General features: G+C 45.6%; 1 protein-coding gene across 1 annotated transcript in view; it reads right to left on the bottom strand.

Annotated features, from left to right (window-relative positions):
- The window catches only part of BCAS4 (breast carcinoma amplified sequence 4), a 73,133-nt gene that overhangs the window by 25,797 nt on the left and 26,552 nt on the right, over positions 1-20,784 (bottom strand). The window contains exons 3-4 of the mRNA XM_044659628.1: positions 15,401-15,502; positions 10,007-10,141 (exon numbers count right to left, since the gene is read on the bottom strand). Coding sequence (XP_044515563.1) covers positions 10,007-10,141; positions 15,401-15,502 — 237 coding nt within the window. The remainder of the gene's footprint in view (positions 1-10,006; positions 10,142-15,400; positions 15,503-20,784) is intronic.

The raw sequence follows: 20,784 nt of genomic DNA, 5'->3' as shown, positions 1-20,784 counted from the left end.
TCTAAGGGGTGAGGGAGATAACAAGAAGAGAGAGACAGTCAGACAGACAGACAGACAGACAGACAGACAGACAGACAGAGGTTGGGGAGAGAAGAAAAGGGAAGAGGACTCCAAGAAGGAGAAGGAAGAAGAAAGGGGGAAGGGGAGATAGAAAGATATCATGGCTAAGTAAAGACACAAAAATCTCTCAGTCTTTGTGTTGCTCTCCTTGCTCTGGCTTCACCATCAGAGAACGAAACCAGAGCCAAATCATGCCTCCTCAGAATTGCCACTAAAGGGAAATTCTACTGGAGGAAGGGAAAGGAAGGGAAGGCAAGGAGAGGCCTCCTCTGCATGTCTGATACTCCACCAGGCAAGAAATCTGCCTCAGGGAGCAGCTCAGTGCTGAGCTGGTGGGGGAAGGGGGAGAGAGATACACGCCAGTGAGTGAGTGAGTGAGTGAGTGTGTGTGTGTGTGTGTGTGTGTGTGTGTGTGTTGGGGTGGAGATGGGAGGGGGTGGGGGTTCTAATGGGGAGGAGACTGAGCGGCTGGCAGCTGCGACTCCTACAGGCAGAGAAAGGGGAGAGCATCCTATCCTACATCTTCCATTATATCACAGTCGGAAAGGCTGCCCCAACCACAGAAAAAGAAAGGCCTCAACCCTTCCTTATGGCAGCCAGGCCAGGTCTCCCCAAAGGGACCATATCGACAAAGCCTTATAGGGACAAGGATTCGGGACCAGGGTTGAATGAATCATTTTTTGATCAAGTTCAAGTTGGGTGATGCAATAGACAAAGCCCTGGACTCAAGAAGTCTGGGCTTTAATGTCCTAGTTTTCTGCCATCCATTTTGTGGTGACCTTGGGAAAGTCACTTCCCCCTCTAAATCTCAATTTCTGCTTCAGTAAAAGTAACTAAGGGTAGAATATAGAGTCAGATGCTCTCTAAGGTCCCTCTCAGTTCCTTTTAGCTCTGACATGTTTCAAGGGCCATTCCCGTACTAACATTCTCTGTTTTGAGAACCCTTCCAGTACTGACATTTTATCTTTCCAGTCCTTTCTAGCTCCAATGTTTCTATTTTCCTCCCAACTCTGATATTTTAATGTTCTAATGGCCAGTCTAGTGCTAATGCTTTATATTCTAAGATTCCTTCCAGCTCTAATATTCTACATCCTAAAGTCCTTTCTCTATGTTCTATATTCTAGGATCCCTTCTAAGATTTAACATTCTATGTTCCTAACAGTTCTGACATTGTATGTTCTTTTTTTTTTAATTTTTTTTTTAAAACCCTTAACTTCTGTGTATTGACTTATAGGTGGAAGAGTGGTAAGAGTGGGCAACAGGGGTCAAGTGACTTGCCCAGGGCCACACAGCTGGGAAGTGTCTGAGGCCGGATTTGAACCTAGGACCTCCTGTCTCTAGGCCTGGCTCTCAATCCACTGAGCTACCCAGCTGCCCCCTCTGACATTGTATGTTCTAAGGATCCTCCTGACTCTAATATTCAGGTTTCTATTTTCTTATAGCCTTCTCCCAACCCCTTTCCCAAAGTTCTTGGAGGAAGTTGAAGGATTATAGTGAGTATTATTACTGTTTCATCTGAAAATAGAGGCAAGCTGCATGGAATACTGACTCCCAAAGCCTGTTTTCACATACTCTAAGAGGTCATTTGGCTTGCAGACCTATCCTATGCTAGGATCATCTAACCCACTTTGGGAAGAGAGAGCTCTCCCTAATGGGGGGTCTCTGAACCTGGGACCAGGTTTTCCAGCTCTGTCTCTGGTGCTTCTTTCTCCAAGGGGCCAAGGACTTTACATACCCTAGAGTTCTCCCCTGTGCAAAATCTGCTTGTGCAACTCTGGAAGCCTGGTGTTGGGACTTGGCCCAAAGTGGTTTTGTTATTAGCCAAAGAGTCATCCTTGGAAAGAGTTGTGCTCTTAACCATTGGAAAAATTAATCAAAATGACACCTCGTGAACAAGATGTTTTGGCTCACTGGAAAACAAACAGCGGTTTACAACAAATTAGCAAGGTTCACTCTGTGCTTCTGGGCAAAAAGGCAACTTAGAGCACTCTGAATACTGTTCCTGGGGCCTCTACTAGACTGGGACTGGTTCTTGGCAAATAGAAAAGCTATCCAAGACAATCCATGTCCCCTGGTCTCCCTCTCCTGCATTCTGAACGAACAGCCTCATGGCCTGAGGAGCAAGCTGAGATGTCTCTAGTTCATTTTTACACTTTCCTGCTTCTGCCGCCTGCCCTGATAATGTATTGCAGATGTGAGGCTCCTTTCTTTCTTTGTATGAACTTGCTGGGCCAGACTCCCTCTGCAGAGAAACTTACTTCCTCTAAGTCTGTGTCCTCTGGGCTAGGTGCCCTCCTCTAAAAAGCATCTCGCTGGTATGATGCTTAGCAAGACCAGCTCCTCCACAATCTGCCCTCACCTCCACAGTGCGTGGATTCCAGGAGAAAGGAAGCTGGTGGATGACTGACAATTTCTCCCTCACTGGAAATCGGTTCTAAGCAGTCGTGTCCTAGAACTGTAGATGGAAACAAAATGTGTGCAGGGCCCAACAGAACAGTCTTTCTCTTTGTCTGAGTCTCTCTCTCCCTCCCTTCCTCCCTCCCTCCCTCATATTCTTTCAAGTTTCAAAGTGAAGACCAGAAGCCCCTTCCCCATTCCCATCCTCCAGTAAGGATTGTATGGTTAACCCATCCTGACACTTCTGTAAATCATTCAATTTCTGGTTTCAGCCATAACAGTGTTCATTTCCTCAACTCTACCATTTTCAGATGGTCCCAGGGTACCAGGCACCCAAAATTATATAGGAAAAATGTTTGTGGTAACATCATGGAAGAGCATTAATCCTAAACACTCAAGCTTCTCCCTCCTTCCAAAATCCACCCCAAAATCACCTATTGTACAAACATATGTGGAAGCACCTTCTACATTCTGGGAACTATATTAGGCACTGGGAATAGAGAGGAAAAATGAAGAGCTTACATTAGCAGAAGAAATAACATGAACATAAATAAGTAAATACAAAATAGAGTAAAAACAAAGAATTTGGGGGAGGGGCAATGGAAATCTAATAAAAACCCTCACTGATACTGAATTTTGTGCTTTCCCAACTGGTTTCACTTGCATAATACCTTGGTCTTCCCTTCTAATTAATCCCCGCAGGCAGGCATGAATTCCATACTCATTTAACAGAAGACAGAGTAGTCCCATGGCTAGAAAGTGGTCTTCAGAACTAGAACTCAGCTGTCCTGAGTTAGTTCCTGAGTTTTTGAGCTAGAAGGGCCTTTGGTTTATTCTTACCCCTATTCTCAGATGAGGAAACTGAGGTCTATAGAAGGGAGATGATGTTGTTCAAGGTCAACCAGCTAGTGAGTCTTGGAGGCAGCAATAAAAGCTGGCTCTCCTGATATAGATTACATGGTTTTGTCAGCCCATCCACAAGCCCCTTCAGGGGCATTGTCTATAGCGGTAATGGTGAACCTTTTAGAGACAGAGTGCCGGGCCCTGCCCCCACCCCTCAGACCAAGTGCTAGGCCCCTCCCCCCACTGAGTGTTGGCATTTTCTGCTCCTGCCTTACCTCACACAGGGGAGGAAGCACTCCCATTGGCTGCTGGGCAGAGGGGCGGGGGATGTGAAAAAATGTCATCAGGTGTGGTAGAGAGGGGGAGGGAGCAGCTCCATCCCAGCACCTTTGCCTTTCTAGTAATGAACTCTGAGGCGGGGAGGCACATGTCCACAGAGATGTTTAGCATGCCATCAGTGGCACCCGTGCCATAGGTTTGCCATCACCGGTCTGTAGGAATGTCTGCCATTCCCAAATCCACATTTTCGCATACCTAGCACAAGATTCATTTCTATAATAAGGAGAAAAGGTCTTGGGGTAGGGAGTGAGGGACTTATTTATTCTTGGCTCTATTATAAGCTTGCTGTGCAACCTTTGCCAAATCACTTGCCTTCTCTCTATTAACTTTTTGTTTGTTTAGACTTGTAATGTCATTATAAGGAATTTCAGGTGAGAAAATTCCCTCTCACAGGGCAGATTAGCAATTATTCTGTAATTTATGGTCTTAGAGAGTTGTCCGGGACAGGAGAGACTTGCCTAGGGGGACTACCAATAGGAGGCTTAAATTTACTCCACTTTAAATTTACTTTAAATTTCTTACTCCAAGGCCAGCCCTTAATTCATTGCCTTGATCATCAATTTCCCTCAATCTGCCTCCATGTGTAAAGTGAACTGGAATGTAATGCTAGGAAGTTGTAATGAGGTGAGAAGGACATGGCTAGTATAGGTTAGTGCCATATTGGCAAACCTATGGCACGTGTATTGGAGGGGGCTGCTTCCTTCCCCTCTCCACAGGTGCCTGAGGACATTCCTCCCAAGACTCACCCCTCTGCCCAGCAGCCCAAGGGGAGCACTTCCTCCCACCCCTGTCTGACATAAGGGGGTGGTTCACATGTAGCATGAGGGATGCTGTTTGGGCACTCAGTCTCTAAAAGGTTCACCATCATTGGGCTAGAGGGTCAGAAAAAAATCAGTTTTCTGCTCAGAAGCCTCATGGAATGTTAGAATCTGAAGAACCTGTCCAAGATAAGGGGGACCTAAGAACAGAGAATGTTGGAGCCCCTCCTCGAATTGCAGTAGAATGTGAGTTCCTTGAGGGAAGGAACTGTTCCATCTTTGTTTTCATATTCCTAGAGCTAAGCACAATACCTTGTACATGGCGAGTAATGACTTGGTGTTGAATCCCATTGAGCCTAGAGCATGTAATGTGAGCCCTGGACCTAAGGGGTCCCTTAGCACAACCACCCCCTGTGATAGATAAACCTCCCCCAGCAGGGAAGGTCACATCATCAATCTCCAGAGACCTAGAACTTTAGTCAGCCCTTGTGGAGCCCAGGTCTTCTGACTCTGAATGCACAGTAGTGGTCCTTCCAATAAACCATGTCTCCCTTCACATCAATTCTATGTAGTCCACACACACACACACACATCTCTATACATACACACATCTGTATATATTTATAATTATTGTTGATGTGAGAGCAAGGGCAGGGGAGGAGGGGGGAACGAGGGGGTGTCTGCACTGCCTCCTGAGCCTGAAGGTGGTGACTGCTCACTGCAGCTGCTACCACATAGAACAGAAGGCCAACAAACTGGCCAATCCTCCTCCATCCTCCCCGAGGCCCCACAAAGAGGTCCTCTATCCCCTCCCCCTTGTACAAAGAAGCCCAAGCCCGGAACAGCCCTAGTGGCAGCTGCACTGGACTACACCTCCTTGGCTAGCGTTTGGGGGAGGGGAAAGGAGAGGGCGTCCAGGAATGGTGTGGCTAACCCCAGACCTTAATTCAAAGGCAGCTGGGGCCCAGCCCAGGAGCTGTCAAAGCTGTCAATCCCCCTTCTCTCTCCTCACCAGGTTGGGGGAGGGGGTAATCTTCAAAGGCAAGGAGGATGAGGGAGGGAGAGCTAGGGATGGCCACAGAAAGGACTAGCTGAGGCAGAGATGGAATCAAAGAAGTCAAGAATTGTGGAGAGAAGGTGGGAGGGTAGCTGGTCCCAGAGATGGGGCTTCTAACACAGCCAACGACACAGGCTTCCTATGAAGTTATCGATTACGTCTGGCAAGCTGGGTGAGAGCCAGTCCTGGGCCCTGCCCTGCGCTTGATTAAGGCTCTGATCGTCCCTGGGCCTTCTTTCCCCCCTTCAGGGTCTCTCAGACCCCAGGTGAAAGGGGCCAGGAGGAAAAAGAGCCATCGAAGGACACGAGACTGGGTAGTTTACTTTGGCTTAGCCCCTCTCTGGGGTGAAGAATTTGGGCTTGGGAGAGAGGAAAGTCCAAAGTGGATTTCACCCTTAAAAGTCAGTTGCTGGTCACACATCAGACTTACGATGTGAGACCCTTGGATTAAACTAAGACAATAGAGTACCTTTGCATCTTGCATTGGTGCTTCAGACTCAATTACTGGGATAATTCTCCAGGCACATCAAGTTCTTAAATATTACTTGACACTGGTACTTAGATCAATATGAAAAGTAACCTCATTAGCTAGTTTTTAACTTATCTTATTTCTATCAGTATTGATGCCAATTACAAATATACATAAGCTATATACTTAATCAGAAAAGTTTCTTACCTTACCAAAATAATCCTATAATAAAAGCAACATTAAAAATAGATACAAACTAAACTATGGAGAGGGCAGCTGGGTAGCTCAGTGAATTGAGAGCCAGGCCTAGAGATGGGAGGTCCTAGGTTCAAATCCGGCCTCAGACACTTCCCAGCCATGTGACCCTGGGCAAGTCACTTGACCTCCATTGCCTACTTTTATCCCTCTTCCCTTACAGAAGGTAAGGGTTTAAAAAAAAAAAAAAAAAAAAAAAAAAAAAGGCAGTTGCTGATACTAGACCCACCTAAGCCAATCAGGCCATCTTCTCTAAGGGGAAACGATTACCTCAGGAACAAGCTGTGGGCCAAGACCGTAAAGCCAAACGGAGGCAGGACAAAACAAAAGGTTGATTTCTGGGCTTCTAAGAGAAAACTAAAAGGAGTGGGGACGGCAGGCACACACTCGCAGGCCGGGTCCTGGCTCCCACGCTCCCTGTAATCCTGACCACCAAGAAAGGTCCCTCCTAGAGGCCAGGATTAACACCCCTCGCTAGACTGCACTCACTGGCTGACTCATCAGCTCCTGGCAGGGATGCATTTCCCAGGACGAGTTACTACAGGTAGCGGCTACAAGCTTCGTGCTATAGCGGGAAAGCGGGGTCCGAGAAGGAATGAGAGTCCCGACAGCAGGCCCTCCCACCACCCTCGGGCCGCCTCTGTCAGTCATCCCTCCGGCTCACCAAGAGGGCTGGAAATCAAACAACCACTCAGAGAGTTCCTTTTCCTTCACGGTGAGGCAATCAAAGAGTTTTAGGTCTACGTTTGCTTGTTTCTTCAACAAATATTTGCTGCAAGAACTGGAAACTAAGGGGGTTCCCATCCACCGAGTAAGAGCTAATCAACTTACGGCACACGAATCCAACAGAATATTCTGTATCCTAAGAAATGATGGAAAGGGGCCATTTTCAGAGAAACTTGCTAGGACTGATAGGACCTGATGCAGAGCGAAGTGAGGAGAACAGGAGTACAATTTACACAATGCCAACATTTAAACAAAAACAAACAGTGAAAGTCTTAAGAATTCCTGTGACTGCCATAACTAAACATATCTCCAGAAGTCTTATACTGAAGCACACTAGCCACCCCCTGGCAGTGAATCAGTCAATGATAAGCATTTATGAAGCACCGACTGTGCGCCAGGCTCTGTGCTAGGGGCTGGGGATACAAAAAGGAGGCAGAGGACAACCTCTGCTCTCGAGGAGCAAATAAATACCCTGCAATCTACAGGATAAAGGGGAAATACTCAATGGAAGGAAGGCGGCAATTAAGAGAGCCTGGAAAGGCTTCTACAGAATGAGACATACGTTGTCACGCCGCCGTGGGGGAATTGGTTTTGTTTGACTATGATCATCTGTTGTCAGGCTTTGGTTTTTCTTTTCTTTTTTCAATTGGGAGCTGTCAATAGGGCTACCAGAAAAAGAAAAACAACAAGAGGGTCATTCAAGCATTTGCTTAAAAGTACAGGAGAGGACAGAAAGCAAGCCAAGAAGAAATATAGGCAAGCACCACTGCCTTGAAAGTTACACATTAAATTTATTATACCCTTATAAAGAACAGTAATCTACTGTACATAATAGACAGGCAGTTTCAAGTATAATTCTCCTTTTTCTGTTCTACATTTTATTTGGTATTTTTTAAGTTCAGATAAAAAGCTTGGTGGTATAGTGGATAGGGCACTGGGCCTGGAGTCAGGAAGATCTGAGTTCAAATCCTGCTTCAAACTCTTCCTAGCTGGATGACCTTGGGCAAGTCACTTAATCTCTGGTTGCCTAGGAGGTAGCTAGGTAAAGTAGTACATAGAGCATGGGACTAGAGTCAGGAAGACCTGAGTTCAAATTGATCCTTCAACACTAGCTGTATGACCTTGCGTAAGTCACTTCACCTCTCTTTGCCTTGGTTGCCTCAGTTGTAAAATGGAAATAATAATAATAGCATCTACCACCCAGGGTTGTTGTGAGGATCAAATGTGTATTTGTAAAGTGCTTAGTACAGCGGCTGGTACATTGTAGAGATTTACTAAATGCCTCTTTCCTTCCTTTATTCCTACTACTATCTAGTCCACATATCTTACTACTGTTTAGTCCACATATCTCCTTCTTGTACGTAAGATTAGCAGAGAAGAGCAAGTACTTTGTTGCTATGTAGTTAAATTGTGATTATAGCATTACTCTCATCTACCAATCTAGTGACTCTCTCAAAATAAGAATTGAGGATGGTTACTTTCTTTTTAAAATTTAAACCCTCACATCTGTCTTAGAATTGATACTGAGTATTGATTTCAAGGCAGAAGAGGAATTAGGCAATGGGAGTTAAGTGACTTGCCCAGAGTCACACAACTAGGAAGTGTCTGAGACTAGATTTGAACCCAGGACCTCCCATCTCTAGGCCTGGCCCTCTATATACCTGAGCCACCTAGGTGCCCTGAGGTTAGTTTCTTATGACTTCTTCTGGATGAAATCATTCTGGCCCTCAGTGGTAACTGAATCCTTTTCTAGATGTCTTTAATATTTTATTTTTAAATTTTCCCAGGAATCAGTCAAGCACAGTACCTGGCACATAGTGGGCAGTACATAAATGTCAATTAGTATCATTGTTAAAAAACAAACAAATATTTGCTCAGGGCCTCCTACATGCAAGGAGACACTCTGCCAGCCCCAAGGGAATTATAAAAACCTTGCTCCACCATCTAGTTGGAAAGTTAAGACAGCCAAGTGGTATAGAAAGTATTCCCTGGATTTATAGTCAGGAAGACTTGAATTCAAATCCCACCTCAGACAATTACTAGCTGTGTGACACTGGAAAAGTCACCTAACTCTCTGGGTCTCGGTTTCCTCATCTGTAAAATAAAAGGGTTTGTTAGATTCAACAGCCTCTGAGGTCTCGGCTAGCTCTAACTCTAGGATCCCTCTGAACCACAACGCTCAAGAGTATGTGATGAAGTGCCATGAGATAAAGTGCCAAACGTCAGAGCTGGCAAAGGCCTTGGCAAACATCTTGGTTTAAGATCCTCACTGCCCAGAGGAGGAAACACAAAAAGCTTTTAAATAACTTGACTCAAAATTAGATGGCAAGTTAGTGCCAGATCTGAGATTTGAACCCAAGTGTCTTCACTCCCAGGCCAGAGTTCGAAAAAATATTCAGAGACAGCCCACATGTTGGGGCTGGTGGGGAGAGAAGCCCATGATCTGCATGGGTGAAGAGATGAGTCGTGCCATTGAATTCACAGATCCAGCCAGGTAGCAAGGGCCTTGCCATTTGGGTTACCATTTCCCCCTCATCACCATTGACCAGTGATTCCCAAAGTGGGCGCCACCACCCCCTGGTGGATGCTGTAGCGATCCAGGAGGGCAGTGATGGCCACAGATGCATTTATCTTTCCTATTAATTGCTATTAAAATTTTAAAAATTAATTTCCAGGGGGCACTAAGTAATATTTTTTCTGGAAAGGGGGCGGTAGGCCAAAAAAGTTTGGGAACCACTGCCATAGACTAAATCACAACCCCATAGCCTGGCAGAGAGGGAAGGCACCTTAAAATATGGCACCATGAATGTCAGAGGATATTTGGCGAGTATCTAATTCCTAAAATGAAGCTGAACTGCAGGAAGGGAAGTGACTTGCCCGAGGTCCCTCGGCTTCTTTGTTAGTGGCAAAGCTGGAACTAAATCCTTAGATTGGCAGAGCCAAAGGGGCTTTGAATGATGCCAGCATCCAAATCGGGGAGGAAATAAAACAGTTGAACTCTATATAGTGCTGGAAAGCCCTTTCTCTCCATACATACACTATTCAGAGAGGGAGGGTCAGTTTTCCACCCCTCTCCCTGCCAGAAGAAGGTGAGATACTCACATTTCGGAAGGCCGACAAACTGGTCGACTGTAACCACTTTCGAAGGGTGTGAGGGAATGTTCCATAATCTTTCTCAGCCTGGAGCACTTGTGCCTCCAGGAAGGAGACATGGTGTCCCACCATCTTCACAAATGCCTTAAGGGAAGGGTTGGGTTTTTTTGAGGGAAGGGAGAGTGGAAGGGAACATGGGTAGAGAAGAGAAAATAAAACCAAGAGAAAAACTTAGACACATCTGCCTTGGATTTGAACACATTCCTGGCTGTAGCTCCATGGCCCAGAGCAAGACGTCAAAACCCCTAATTACTACCACAAGTCTTCCTTCAGCAGCTCAGGTTTCATGCAATGCCCCACAGCCATCCCTGGGAGGACACAACAGGAGGACTAGTTCCCGGGGATCTCAGGGTCCAAGTGGACATACTTCAGACAACCACTGAAAACGAGGCTGCTACACTGGCTGTTGATTTGCAGTGTGGCCTCTGCAAAGTTTCTTAACCTCTCTGGGCTTCAATTGCTCCTAATGGAGAGGCAATTAGAAAACATGGTGTAGTGGAAAGGAAGCATTAGGCTTAGAGTCACAAGACTTGGGTTCAAATCCTGGCTCACCAAGCTATTTCCTGTATGACTTTAGGCAAGTCATGGAATCACTCTAGGTTTCAAGTTTCTCCTTTGCCAGAGGAGAAAGTTGGACTAGGTGATCTGTAGGGTAAAAATACTGTCCTATGGACTTTTCCCCACTTCCCAAGGCTGGGAATGAATGAGATCAGTTCTTTGAAGCTCCTTGGCCAAAAGGCATTAAAGAAATTCAAGATGGTATTACTGCCACAAGACTTCAGGTGCTCAAGCCGATGTGATTTTTCAACAATAGCTCTGTTACAGACTGAGAAGCCAATCTACCCTCTGGGAGGAGGGGAGAAAAAGAGTGGAAAGAAATAAGGAGTTCAGGGTCCACTTGGCCACTGTAAAAATGGACCAGAAAGTCCCCTACTGACAAGGGCATTGCCTCCTTCTCTTGACCCTGAGTCAGTTCATATGGTCTCAAAGAGTCTCGCTCTGCTTCCTACAAACAACTCCCATTTCTCCTCTCACATTAATACCATTCTGGTAGGGAGTGTGAGGCACTGCACTGGAATGTAATCATTCCAAGGCTTGAGCTGCCTTTGAAATGCCAATAACTGCCTCATGGCAAAACCACAGCAGGCGGAGAGAGAGAAACCTGCAAGGCCCAACCTACCCAGGCCCCATGGGCCAGGCACAAATTTCATTCAACACCCAGAGGGTTGTTTCGGTCAGGTTTTTTTTGTTTTGTTTTGTTTTGTTTTAAGTCTATCTGTGAAGCTTCTTTCCTCCCTTGCCCCTTCCCCTCTTCTTGCGCCCAATTCACCCAACATCTAGTAGAGACACTGTCTAGAAAAGACCTCAGACCTTAAAAGGCTGACGAGTCATAGGATTTAGAAGTAGAAAATGAACTTGGAGTCCCTTCTTGTACAGAGGACCAAAAGAGGCCAGAGAGGGGGAAGTGATGCCCAAATAGTAAGTGGCAGAGTAAGGACCCAAACCTGAATATTGTGACTCTAAATTCAAGCCTCAAACTGTGACTAGAAAGTGTCCAAAATGCTCTTCCCTACCCAGAAAGCCCCTGGTCTCCATGAGAAGAGCATCTGTGATTTGGATCTTTTCTGGGAATCTGACAATGGGTGGGCAGGATGATACAGTGAGGATGACATGATAGCAACAACAAATTCATATATCTGAAAAACGTTCAGTTTATACAAGACTGAAGCAGGCCATTTAACATCATTATCCCCATTTTACAGATGAATAAACTGAAGCAAGTCAGTTTCCTTTTTCTGGGCCTCTATTTCATCATCTATAAAATGAAAGGACTGGATGATCTATAATATCCCGTCCAGCTCTATATCAATGATCCTATGATTCTAAACTCTGAGAGAATTGGGATTCATTCATCATCTAAAAGCCAGAGCTAGAGTTGCAGCCACCACCTCCCACCCCTAAGTCCAGTGGTCCTTCTATCATGCCACATTGCCTCGGTGCCAGGCTGGTTTCTGCCATCCTCACCCTCAGCTCTTCTACTTCCATCCTTCCTTCAGTTGAGTAGGAAATCCTAAACCTTTCAATATTTGAAACTTCTCTCTTTTCCTTGTTCCCTCTTCTCCACAATCCTATCCAAAACCTGGTTCCTCAGTTAGAGTTGAGGGCCCTGCTGGTAAAAGGGCAGGGGAGGGGTGGGGAGAGACAGGGTTAGGTATGGCTCTACTGAGAAAAACTGGAGATATTTATAGGAATAATAACCCCTTAATTTGCTTAAATATAGATAATTAAATTAGTATAGCTAAGGAAACAGAGACTAAGAGGTGAAACCACTTGCCAAAAATCATATACTAATGTCAATGCTAGGATTTGAACCCAGGGGCCTTGACTTAATGGCCTATATGGTCCCTTCAAGCTCTAGACCTGCGACCCTATGACCTCCAAGTTGAGTGTTCTCTCTACCACACTGTATACTGTCTCAAAATTCGTCTCATGACTACATGGGGGGGTGGGGGGGAATGAGGGGAGAGGGCTAGCCAGAAGACATATAGCACTAGTCCCAGATGCTGTTCTACTTGTCTGGGAGCATTCAAATCAAATCCATCTCAGAGCAGGTTGGCAACAGATGTTAAACTAATTGCCTCAAGTAGCAGCCTCGCTACTGCCAGGAACAATTTACACGTGTTTAGTGTCCAGAGAATCTCAATGCACTTTACAAAACCCTGGAGAGGAAGCCTTGATGGTAGAGAGTCCCAAAAATGGGTTCAATGAATGGCTAACCAACCGGCTCCCCTCCTCCTCATGGCCCGGCCCTGAGACCATGGAGAACCCATTCAGAAGTCCCATCGCTGTTCCTGGGATAATCGCATCCGACCACCTCACTACATTCACAGTGAACAGTTAGGCTCCAACCCCAAGTGAATTCTGGGCTTGGCTTAGTGAGGCAGGGTAGACTTGTAGAAAGTGCAGCTGTTTCAGAGTTCAGAGACCTGGGTTCAAATGCCAGTTCAGATCCTTCATGGCTGGGTCATCGTAGGTAAACCAATTAACCTCTCTGAGACTTGGTTTCCTTCTCTGTTAAATGGAAGTGAAAATACTGAATACTTAGGGAGCTGTTGTGAGGAAATCACTTGGTAAATCTGAATGCACAATATCAATGTGAGTTATTCTTATTTAGCGTGGGCATTGGGACTTCACTAAATATGGATAACTCTGATGATCTCATTGTGGTGTAGAGATGACCCTGCTTCTTAATAGCTCTTCCAAGGCGAATACATTTCCAGCACGTTCTACTCTACTGAAAAACCTTTGAGTAAGGATGTGGTTACGGAATACAGTTCTGTCATCTAGGAACAAGCCTGGTGTAGTTGGAAACCAGATTGTTTTCAGGTTGATGAAGTTCTTGGACACAGCAGTTCTGTAAGAGCATCAACTTAGGGGCAGCTAGTTGGCACAGTGGTTAGAGTGCCAGGCCTGAAGTCAGGAAGACCTGAATTCAAATCTGGATTCAGATACTTCCTAGCTGTGTGACTCTGGGCAAATCACTTAATCCCCATTACCTAGCCTTTGCTGCTCTTCTGTCTTAGAACGGACATGAAGACGGAAGGTAATGGTTTTTTTAAAAAGGGAAAAGAAAAGAACATCAACTAAACTTTGGAAGGGTTGTAATCTGTGTCAATGGAAGGAATAGGTATCCTGAAGAACTCACAAATGCTTGAAGTATTTAAAATAATTTGGAAGTGAGCAGGATCCAAAAGGGGCAGAGAAGGGCAGGAAGTTTTTTAAGCCAACTCAGACTCCTATAATTTCCAATAAGATCACCTTTTCAAAAAAAGAGGCTTTATTGTTGGTTCCAGCTAAGATCAAATAGATCACGAGGATTTTGCCATGTTGGAATTGTGAGACAGGATTCAGGAAGTAGGGTGCAGACCACGGTCAAGAATCAAGTATCAACCAGGCAGGATCAAACAGGCTGGGACTGATGACCTCTGGGGGCCCCTGACTCTGCTCAGACTTGCCTCTGCTCATTCCCAGAACCAAGGGAAGGGATTAAGATAGAAGCCCTTTCCTCTCTCTAATGGAATGGAAAAAGTGGCCCAAGCCATTCTAGGGAGTACATAGAAGTCAGCTTTATCTAAGCTGGGAACATCATTCCATGCAAAGGGAATAAATATAGGATTTCAATTTTAGGACTGGTAAAAGTAGGACAGAGAATGAGAAGAAGAAGCTATAAACCTTTGATTTTTCCCTCTTTGAAAAATCCAATAAGCAAAATTAAAATTAATGTCAACTTTTTAAACAATATTCACTCCCAGCCCTCAGCTGACCCTGCTTCTTAAGGTATGTACAAAATATACTCACAGATTCTATTGCAGGAAGCCCAAAAGACAGGAGTAGTCAGTGTTGAAGGGGGCATAAAAAAGAAAGACACACTAATGCATTGTTGGTGGACTTGTGAATTGACAACTGGAAAGCAGTTTGAAATTACCCAAAGAAAGTAATGAAAATTTGCAGACTCTTTTACTCAGAGATTCCACTGTGAGGCATATATTCCCAAGGAGCTGACGAAAAAAGGGAGAACCAGATGGTTATAGCAGCCCCTTTTTGTGGTAACAAATAACTGCAAACACAGTAGATGACCATGGATTAGAGAATAGCTAAATAAATTGTGGTACATGAAGATGATCCTTAAAATTCACTGAAAAAAGAAATGATAAACATAATAACTACAGAGAAACATGGAAAGACTTATAGGAACTGATGATATAAAATGATGTAAATAGAGCCAGGAAAACAATATTCAAAACTACAATACTGTAAATGTAAGGAATAGTGATCCCAAAACAGTTGAAATAGAACATTGTGAAATCATAAAGAATACTTTTGGTTCTAAAGAAGATCTATGAGAAGACACCTCTATCTCTGCTCCTTTGCAGAGGCGACATGTTTAGATGAAGGGAGTACTGCAGATGTCAATTTTTTTTCAATGTTTTGGTTGATTTTGCTAAATTTTTTTTTCCTTTTCTTCATCTTAGAAAAAATTCTTTATTATGTGAGGTAGCTTCCTAGGACTGAAGAGGGACCCAGGAGAAATGTAGGTGATGTAAAAATAAAAATATATACCTATTAACAACAATATTTCTGAGAGAAGTAAGGAAAAAAGACAAAGAGATAGAAAATACTGAGGTTACTGGGGTCTAGTACAACAATCTAGTTCTCTACTTGATCTATCATCCAATGCCTTCTCCTCAGAATCAGACTGAGAGAAAAGGCAAAGGGATCCCCACCCACTCACCCCCACCTGCATTTGATTTTCAAGCACCTTCAAAGATCAACATGACAAACCTCTAATTTATCCACTTTGGTGTATATGCCATTCATCTCCATCACTTTGGCTTTCACAAGCGGAATATTTTCATCCAGAATCTGCGACGTGTCACTCCTGATCTATATGAAACAAAGCAGCCGTCGTCAGGGTGGAAGGTTCTCTGGGGCCCTGCTCCCTATTCCATGTGCCCGGGCTTCCTCCAAGAAGGGGAGTGGATTGTGGCTAGCAGGGGTCTGGGAGGAAAGAGTAGAGGAGATTCACTCTCCTCAGTGACACTAAGTGGCTGCTGTGATCTGTGACTTGCTGGCACGTCAGTATATCATGATGTATTGTGACACCTTACTAACATTATTATCAGAGACATGAATCAACCCAAATTAAGAGGCAAAAAAAAAAAAAAAGGAATGGAATAGAATTTGCTAATTTTTTAAAATCCAAACAAAACTAATACAAATGAGTTACCTGGATAATTTTTCTCACCTACCTCCCCTCAAATTCAGATACATTTTCTAAAAAGCAGTGAATATGAAAAGAATTCATCAAAGTCAGAGTCAACCAATACTTCTTTCCTTAATTATCAGTCAAGCCCTGGGCTCTGGTGGGAATCCAAGGAAATAGGAGAGAGGCGGAATGGTAGAGTGGAGAGAATGCTGGACTCGGAATTAGGAAGACGTGAGTAAAAACCCTTCCTCTGAAACTTAGTGGTTGAGCAACCTTGGACAAGTCACTTAACCAGAGTCTCAATTTTCTCATCTACAAAATGAGAGGCCTGAACCAGATGACCAGCTCCTAAAGCTCTGATTTTAATCATCTGCACCCCGAGCCCTGACTGCACCACCTACTATCCGTGAGAATTTGGATCTGTCCTTCACCTCTTTAGGCCCACTTCCTCATCTATGAAATGTTCTAGAAGGACTCTTCAGACTCTGTGTTCTGGGATCCCTTCCTGCTCCCACATTCTAGGCCTGTCTTCTTGGGGGAGAGAGGGGAATACTCTTGTGAGCCGGTGCAGGTCTCCTTCCAGGAGAGAAGATTGCCAGCAGTTTTTGTTGTCCATCTTCCTCAACATTCCCTTCCCATTACCCTCTGCTCCTTCCTTATTTGGAGAGCTGCTCTTCCCTGCCCCCAACACCTTGTTCTCATTGGCCGGACACCAAAAAGGCCTTTCCTGCTCTCAGTCTGGGGAAGGGTCTGAGAAACATCAAACTGAGGCCCAAAGTGGAAAACCAAGTGAGCAATCACGGTACACCTGCTTAGGGGGAGGTGGGTGGGGGGAACGGGGCCAATTTCTCGAGCTCATTATGTCTGACAGGAAACCAGATCAAGCAGTGGGAGGGACCATCAAAAGGGAACCAGTGCCTCACTGCTATGCTTCAAAGAAGGTTATTTTTGTAAAACCAAAATGGAGTGAATGGAAAGAGACGACCGGCTGAGGAGACTTCAGCTCTAGATCCCGTCCTGGGCTGAACCTACACATTCCCTGAGAAGGGCTGGGCTTCCAACTCCCCATTCTGTGGCCTTGGTGGGGTATTGGTCTCTCTCTCCACCCACCCCCTCTCCAATACCTCCCACCTATCTCCTGGCCCTGAAACGCTGTCTCCCAGGGCCCTCTTTGGCAGAATCCATATCTGGAGAGAGCCCCATCATGAGGCAAAAGCAACCAGGAAGAGAATTATTCAGTGCAACAAAAAGTAGAAAATTATCGTTGCTACAAGGTCAGAGTGTCAGTGGAACAAGCCCAGATCTTCTCTCTCACCCTTTCCTGGCACTTTTTAATCTTTTCAGAGGCAGGAAAAAAAAAAAAAATGTGGCCCAAGATTCAGGCAGTTGACTTTGTGGAACAAAAGGCGATGAAAGAAATGCTTAGAGTGGTGCAGCCTGGGACAGAAGAGGAGAAGGGGCTTCTCCAATCGGGTGGAAACCCTGTACGGTGCCGGGAATTCCTGGGGAAAGCACCTTCAGTTTGGTAGGTATAGTAAGTAGAACACTGAGCAAACCTCTGCGTATGAGAGCAGGTAACTACATTCTTGACCCCTCAGGTTCCTCCTCAGCAAAGTGAAGATAATATTCTCAAGATCTATTTTCCATAACAGTTTTGGATCCAGGTCTTTGCACGGTATAAAGGCCCATTTAAAAGTGAATTGTTTTTATGAAGGAAGACCCCATCAGGAGACTCAAAGGAGAAGCAAAGGGATATTAGAATAGGAATGTAAAAGCTTCCCCCGAGTCTTGACAGGGCCCAATCCCACAACACAACAGTTCAGACCCAATTCCTTTGGGCTATTTTCCCATCCGGCCCAAATTGCCTTCCTGAAATGAAAGGTGTAGGCAATGGGTGCTGAGATCCTATGCTGGCCCACCCCTGAGAAGCAAGGAATCTCCTCAGTGATCCAGGGCCCCAGGGAAGCAAAGCAAAACACACTTGACCCAAGAAGGAGAAGTACTGCCAAATGCAGCTGCTGGACTAAGGCCAAGGAGAACTTTTCTCCCACTATTGACAGGGAGGAACGGCCAGCTCCCTGGAGAAAGGTGGGATTCAGGCTGCGGAGAAAGGGCCCGAGATAAGCTGCTCCAGTGAAAAAGATGGGATTCAAGGTGTGGGGAGCCTTGACAAGGAGCAGACCCTACAGGGGACCAAGTACTGGCAACTCTTACAACTAGGTCACTGATTTCTACCCACCCCGGGTCCCCCCACTACACGAGAAACTAAAGTAAAAACAGCAAGACCTGGCGAGTGATCTCTGCTGCTCCTGGGACGACAATACTCCCCTTTCTAGACCTTCACCATTTAGAAAGTGTTTTCCTGATCACAGCCCTGAAGGTAGGTAGAAAAGGTCTTATTCTTATTTTTTAAAAAGAGGAAACAGACTCTCAGAAAAGTTAGATGGCTCAACTAAGGACACAAAGCTAGCAAACAGCAGACCCAAGACTAGAACTCAAGACTCCTGCCTCCAAATCTAGCATTCTGGTCAATAGATGTTGAAATTACAGGCGTATTACCTCTTGCAGTTTATACAGGATGACCATAACCTTGCAGTTTATAAAGTGCTTTCCCACATATTACAGCCAGACTACCTTGTGCTCCTCCTCTTTCATTACTTCTGCACTTATCCATCACTCTGCTCCCTGCACTTGGAGGGCCTTCCCTCCTCTCTCCCTGTTGATATTGGCTCTATCAAGGTCCAAATGCCACTTCGCCATTTCGGGTCAATTCAATAGAACAGATATTTAGTATATGCCTGATGTCTGGGCGGCACTGCTAGAATTGAGGGAGATAAGACGGAGTCCCTGTCCCTAATGGAGTTTATAGTCCAGGAGGAGACGACACCAATACAGATAGCTGGCATCCTGCAGGAAGCATCCCCTAAACCCCAATTAAGGTGCAGCCTGGCTGCCTCCTCTGATCTCAGAGGACTTTGTGGTCTTCTTACAACCTCATACTCTTTACCAGGGTCAAATGCAGGGGTCGGATCAACCCATCTGCCCCTTTTCTGGGGGGCCCACAAGCTAAGAGCAGTTTTTGCATCTGTAAATAAACGATATTACCTAGGCCTGGTCTTTACTCCCAGGTCTGGCTAAGCCTCTTGAGGTCAGGAACCATCTGGCTTGTTTCTCTGTTTCCCTGAGCAACAACACAAGGCTTTGTACATAGCAGTCACCAATGTTTGTGGAATGTGATCCATTGGGCTGGTCAAGTATCAGCAGGCAGCGTGGACTTTGTCGCTTTGTCCAGGCATGGCAGAGCTCTGGGTGAATGACTCTGGAAGTGTTCATGAGCTTACTTATCCCATGGGACACAAAGTAATTTTTTTTTTTTTAATTAGATTGTATACAATGGCAGAGCGATATAGTATGAAGAGCACAGGAATTAGAGTCAGAAGACTTGCATTCAAATCCTGCTCTGTCACTGACAGGCTCTATGATCCTGACTTTGTTTCTCTGGGCCTGTCTGTTTTTGCATTACATGGGGCATTGTAATTCCTAGTGAAGGGGCTGTTACAAGGAAAGCACTTGGAAAACCTAACACCCTATAGAAGTATGGCAGTCCTATTTCTGTCTCCAGGCTCTGAATTAGGAGATGATGCTTCAAGGGTCTAGCAGGGATGGTGATCACAGACGGGGTGACCAGTGATCCTTCCTACAGCAAGAAGCTGTGAAGCTCTGCAGCAGGGGTGGAATGGGTCACCCCGGGGGAAAGTTGGCTCCTGGCCCTTGTTTGCAGGCCCTCTGAAAAGAACTGAAGGCTAAGGCTATAACCTTTCCACAAGTGGTCGCCATGCCAGCAGAACTACCAGAGCCCCAGAAGCATCTGCCATGATGCGTCTCACGTTGAGGGAGTGATAAATCCTACATAATGCATCACTGAACAGGATACTTGGAAGGCTGGATGGAAAGTCTCTAAAAATCTAAGTTTTCAAAGTCCCTGGTTGTCCGGCCCATGCTCTGAGCCCCCCTCCAACCAGCAGCCATCTAGCCCTTGTGGAGGTTGAGATGGCAAAAAGAGCTCCTTTGAGAGCACAGCCCGGAAAACAATCACATCCTAGAATCTCAGAGTTGGGAAGACACTCAGAACTCGAATATGAGAACTGGGAGGATCCTCAGAATATCGAAAGTCAAAGCTGGGAAGGACTTCAAAAGAGAGAGTGTCAGGGAGAGCCCTAACAACATAGAATGTCAGGACTGGGAGGAGCCTTGGAACACAAAATGGCAGCATTGGGAGGAGCCTTGGAACCTAGAAAGTCAGCCCTGGGAGGGCCCTTAGAACACAGACTCTCCGAGGAAGAGAACTTGGAAACTGGAATGTTGACTATGGAAAGGGCCTTAGGGACCATTATTAAGTCCAACAGCCTTCCTTTAGAGAGAAGGAAAGGGAGCCCTAAGAAAGAGGAAGTGGCTTTTCAAGGTCACCCAGAAAATGAGTGACAGAGACAAGGCCAGAGGCCAGATCTCCTGACTCCCAGGGAAGCCCCCCAGGCACAACCTTTGTCGCTCGAAGGCAATTCCTGCATGGGACAAATGCTTTCCCCATGTGGTCTTGGGAGTTCTGGAGCCATTTTTGTACTGACAGAAGGTAGAAAGGAGTTAGGTAGGGGCGAGAGAGCAAACAGGCCCAAGGCCGAACGCTACCCACAAGGGCACTTCCCCTGGGCCTCAGCATGCTGAAGCCCTTTTGAGGCTTCCTAGATGTTTGTACAGTGAGCTGCCTGGAACCAGAGGAGAGTTAAATATAGTATTTCCATCCCCACTGTACATCTTCCCGCAGAGGTGCCCGAGAGTGCCACCTTGTGGCTTGGTCTGCGATCCTCTGTGTAATAAGACCATCTCAGGGGAAGGCAGTTATCAAGATGGCCGCCTCAGGAAATACTTGGGGGGGGGAGGGGGGAGTGTGTGTGTGTGTGTG

This window comes from Gracilinanus agilis, chromosome 2 (assembly GCF_016433145.1).
Source record: "Gracilinanus agilis isolate LMUSP501 chromosome 2, AgileGrace, whole genome shotgun sequence".
NCBI lineage: Eukaryota > Metazoa > Chordata > Mammalia > Didelphimorphia > Didelphidae > Gracilinanus > Gracilinanus agilis.
Note: the sequence above shows the minus strand (reverse complement) of the source record. Positions and strands in the feature narration are given on the sequence as shown.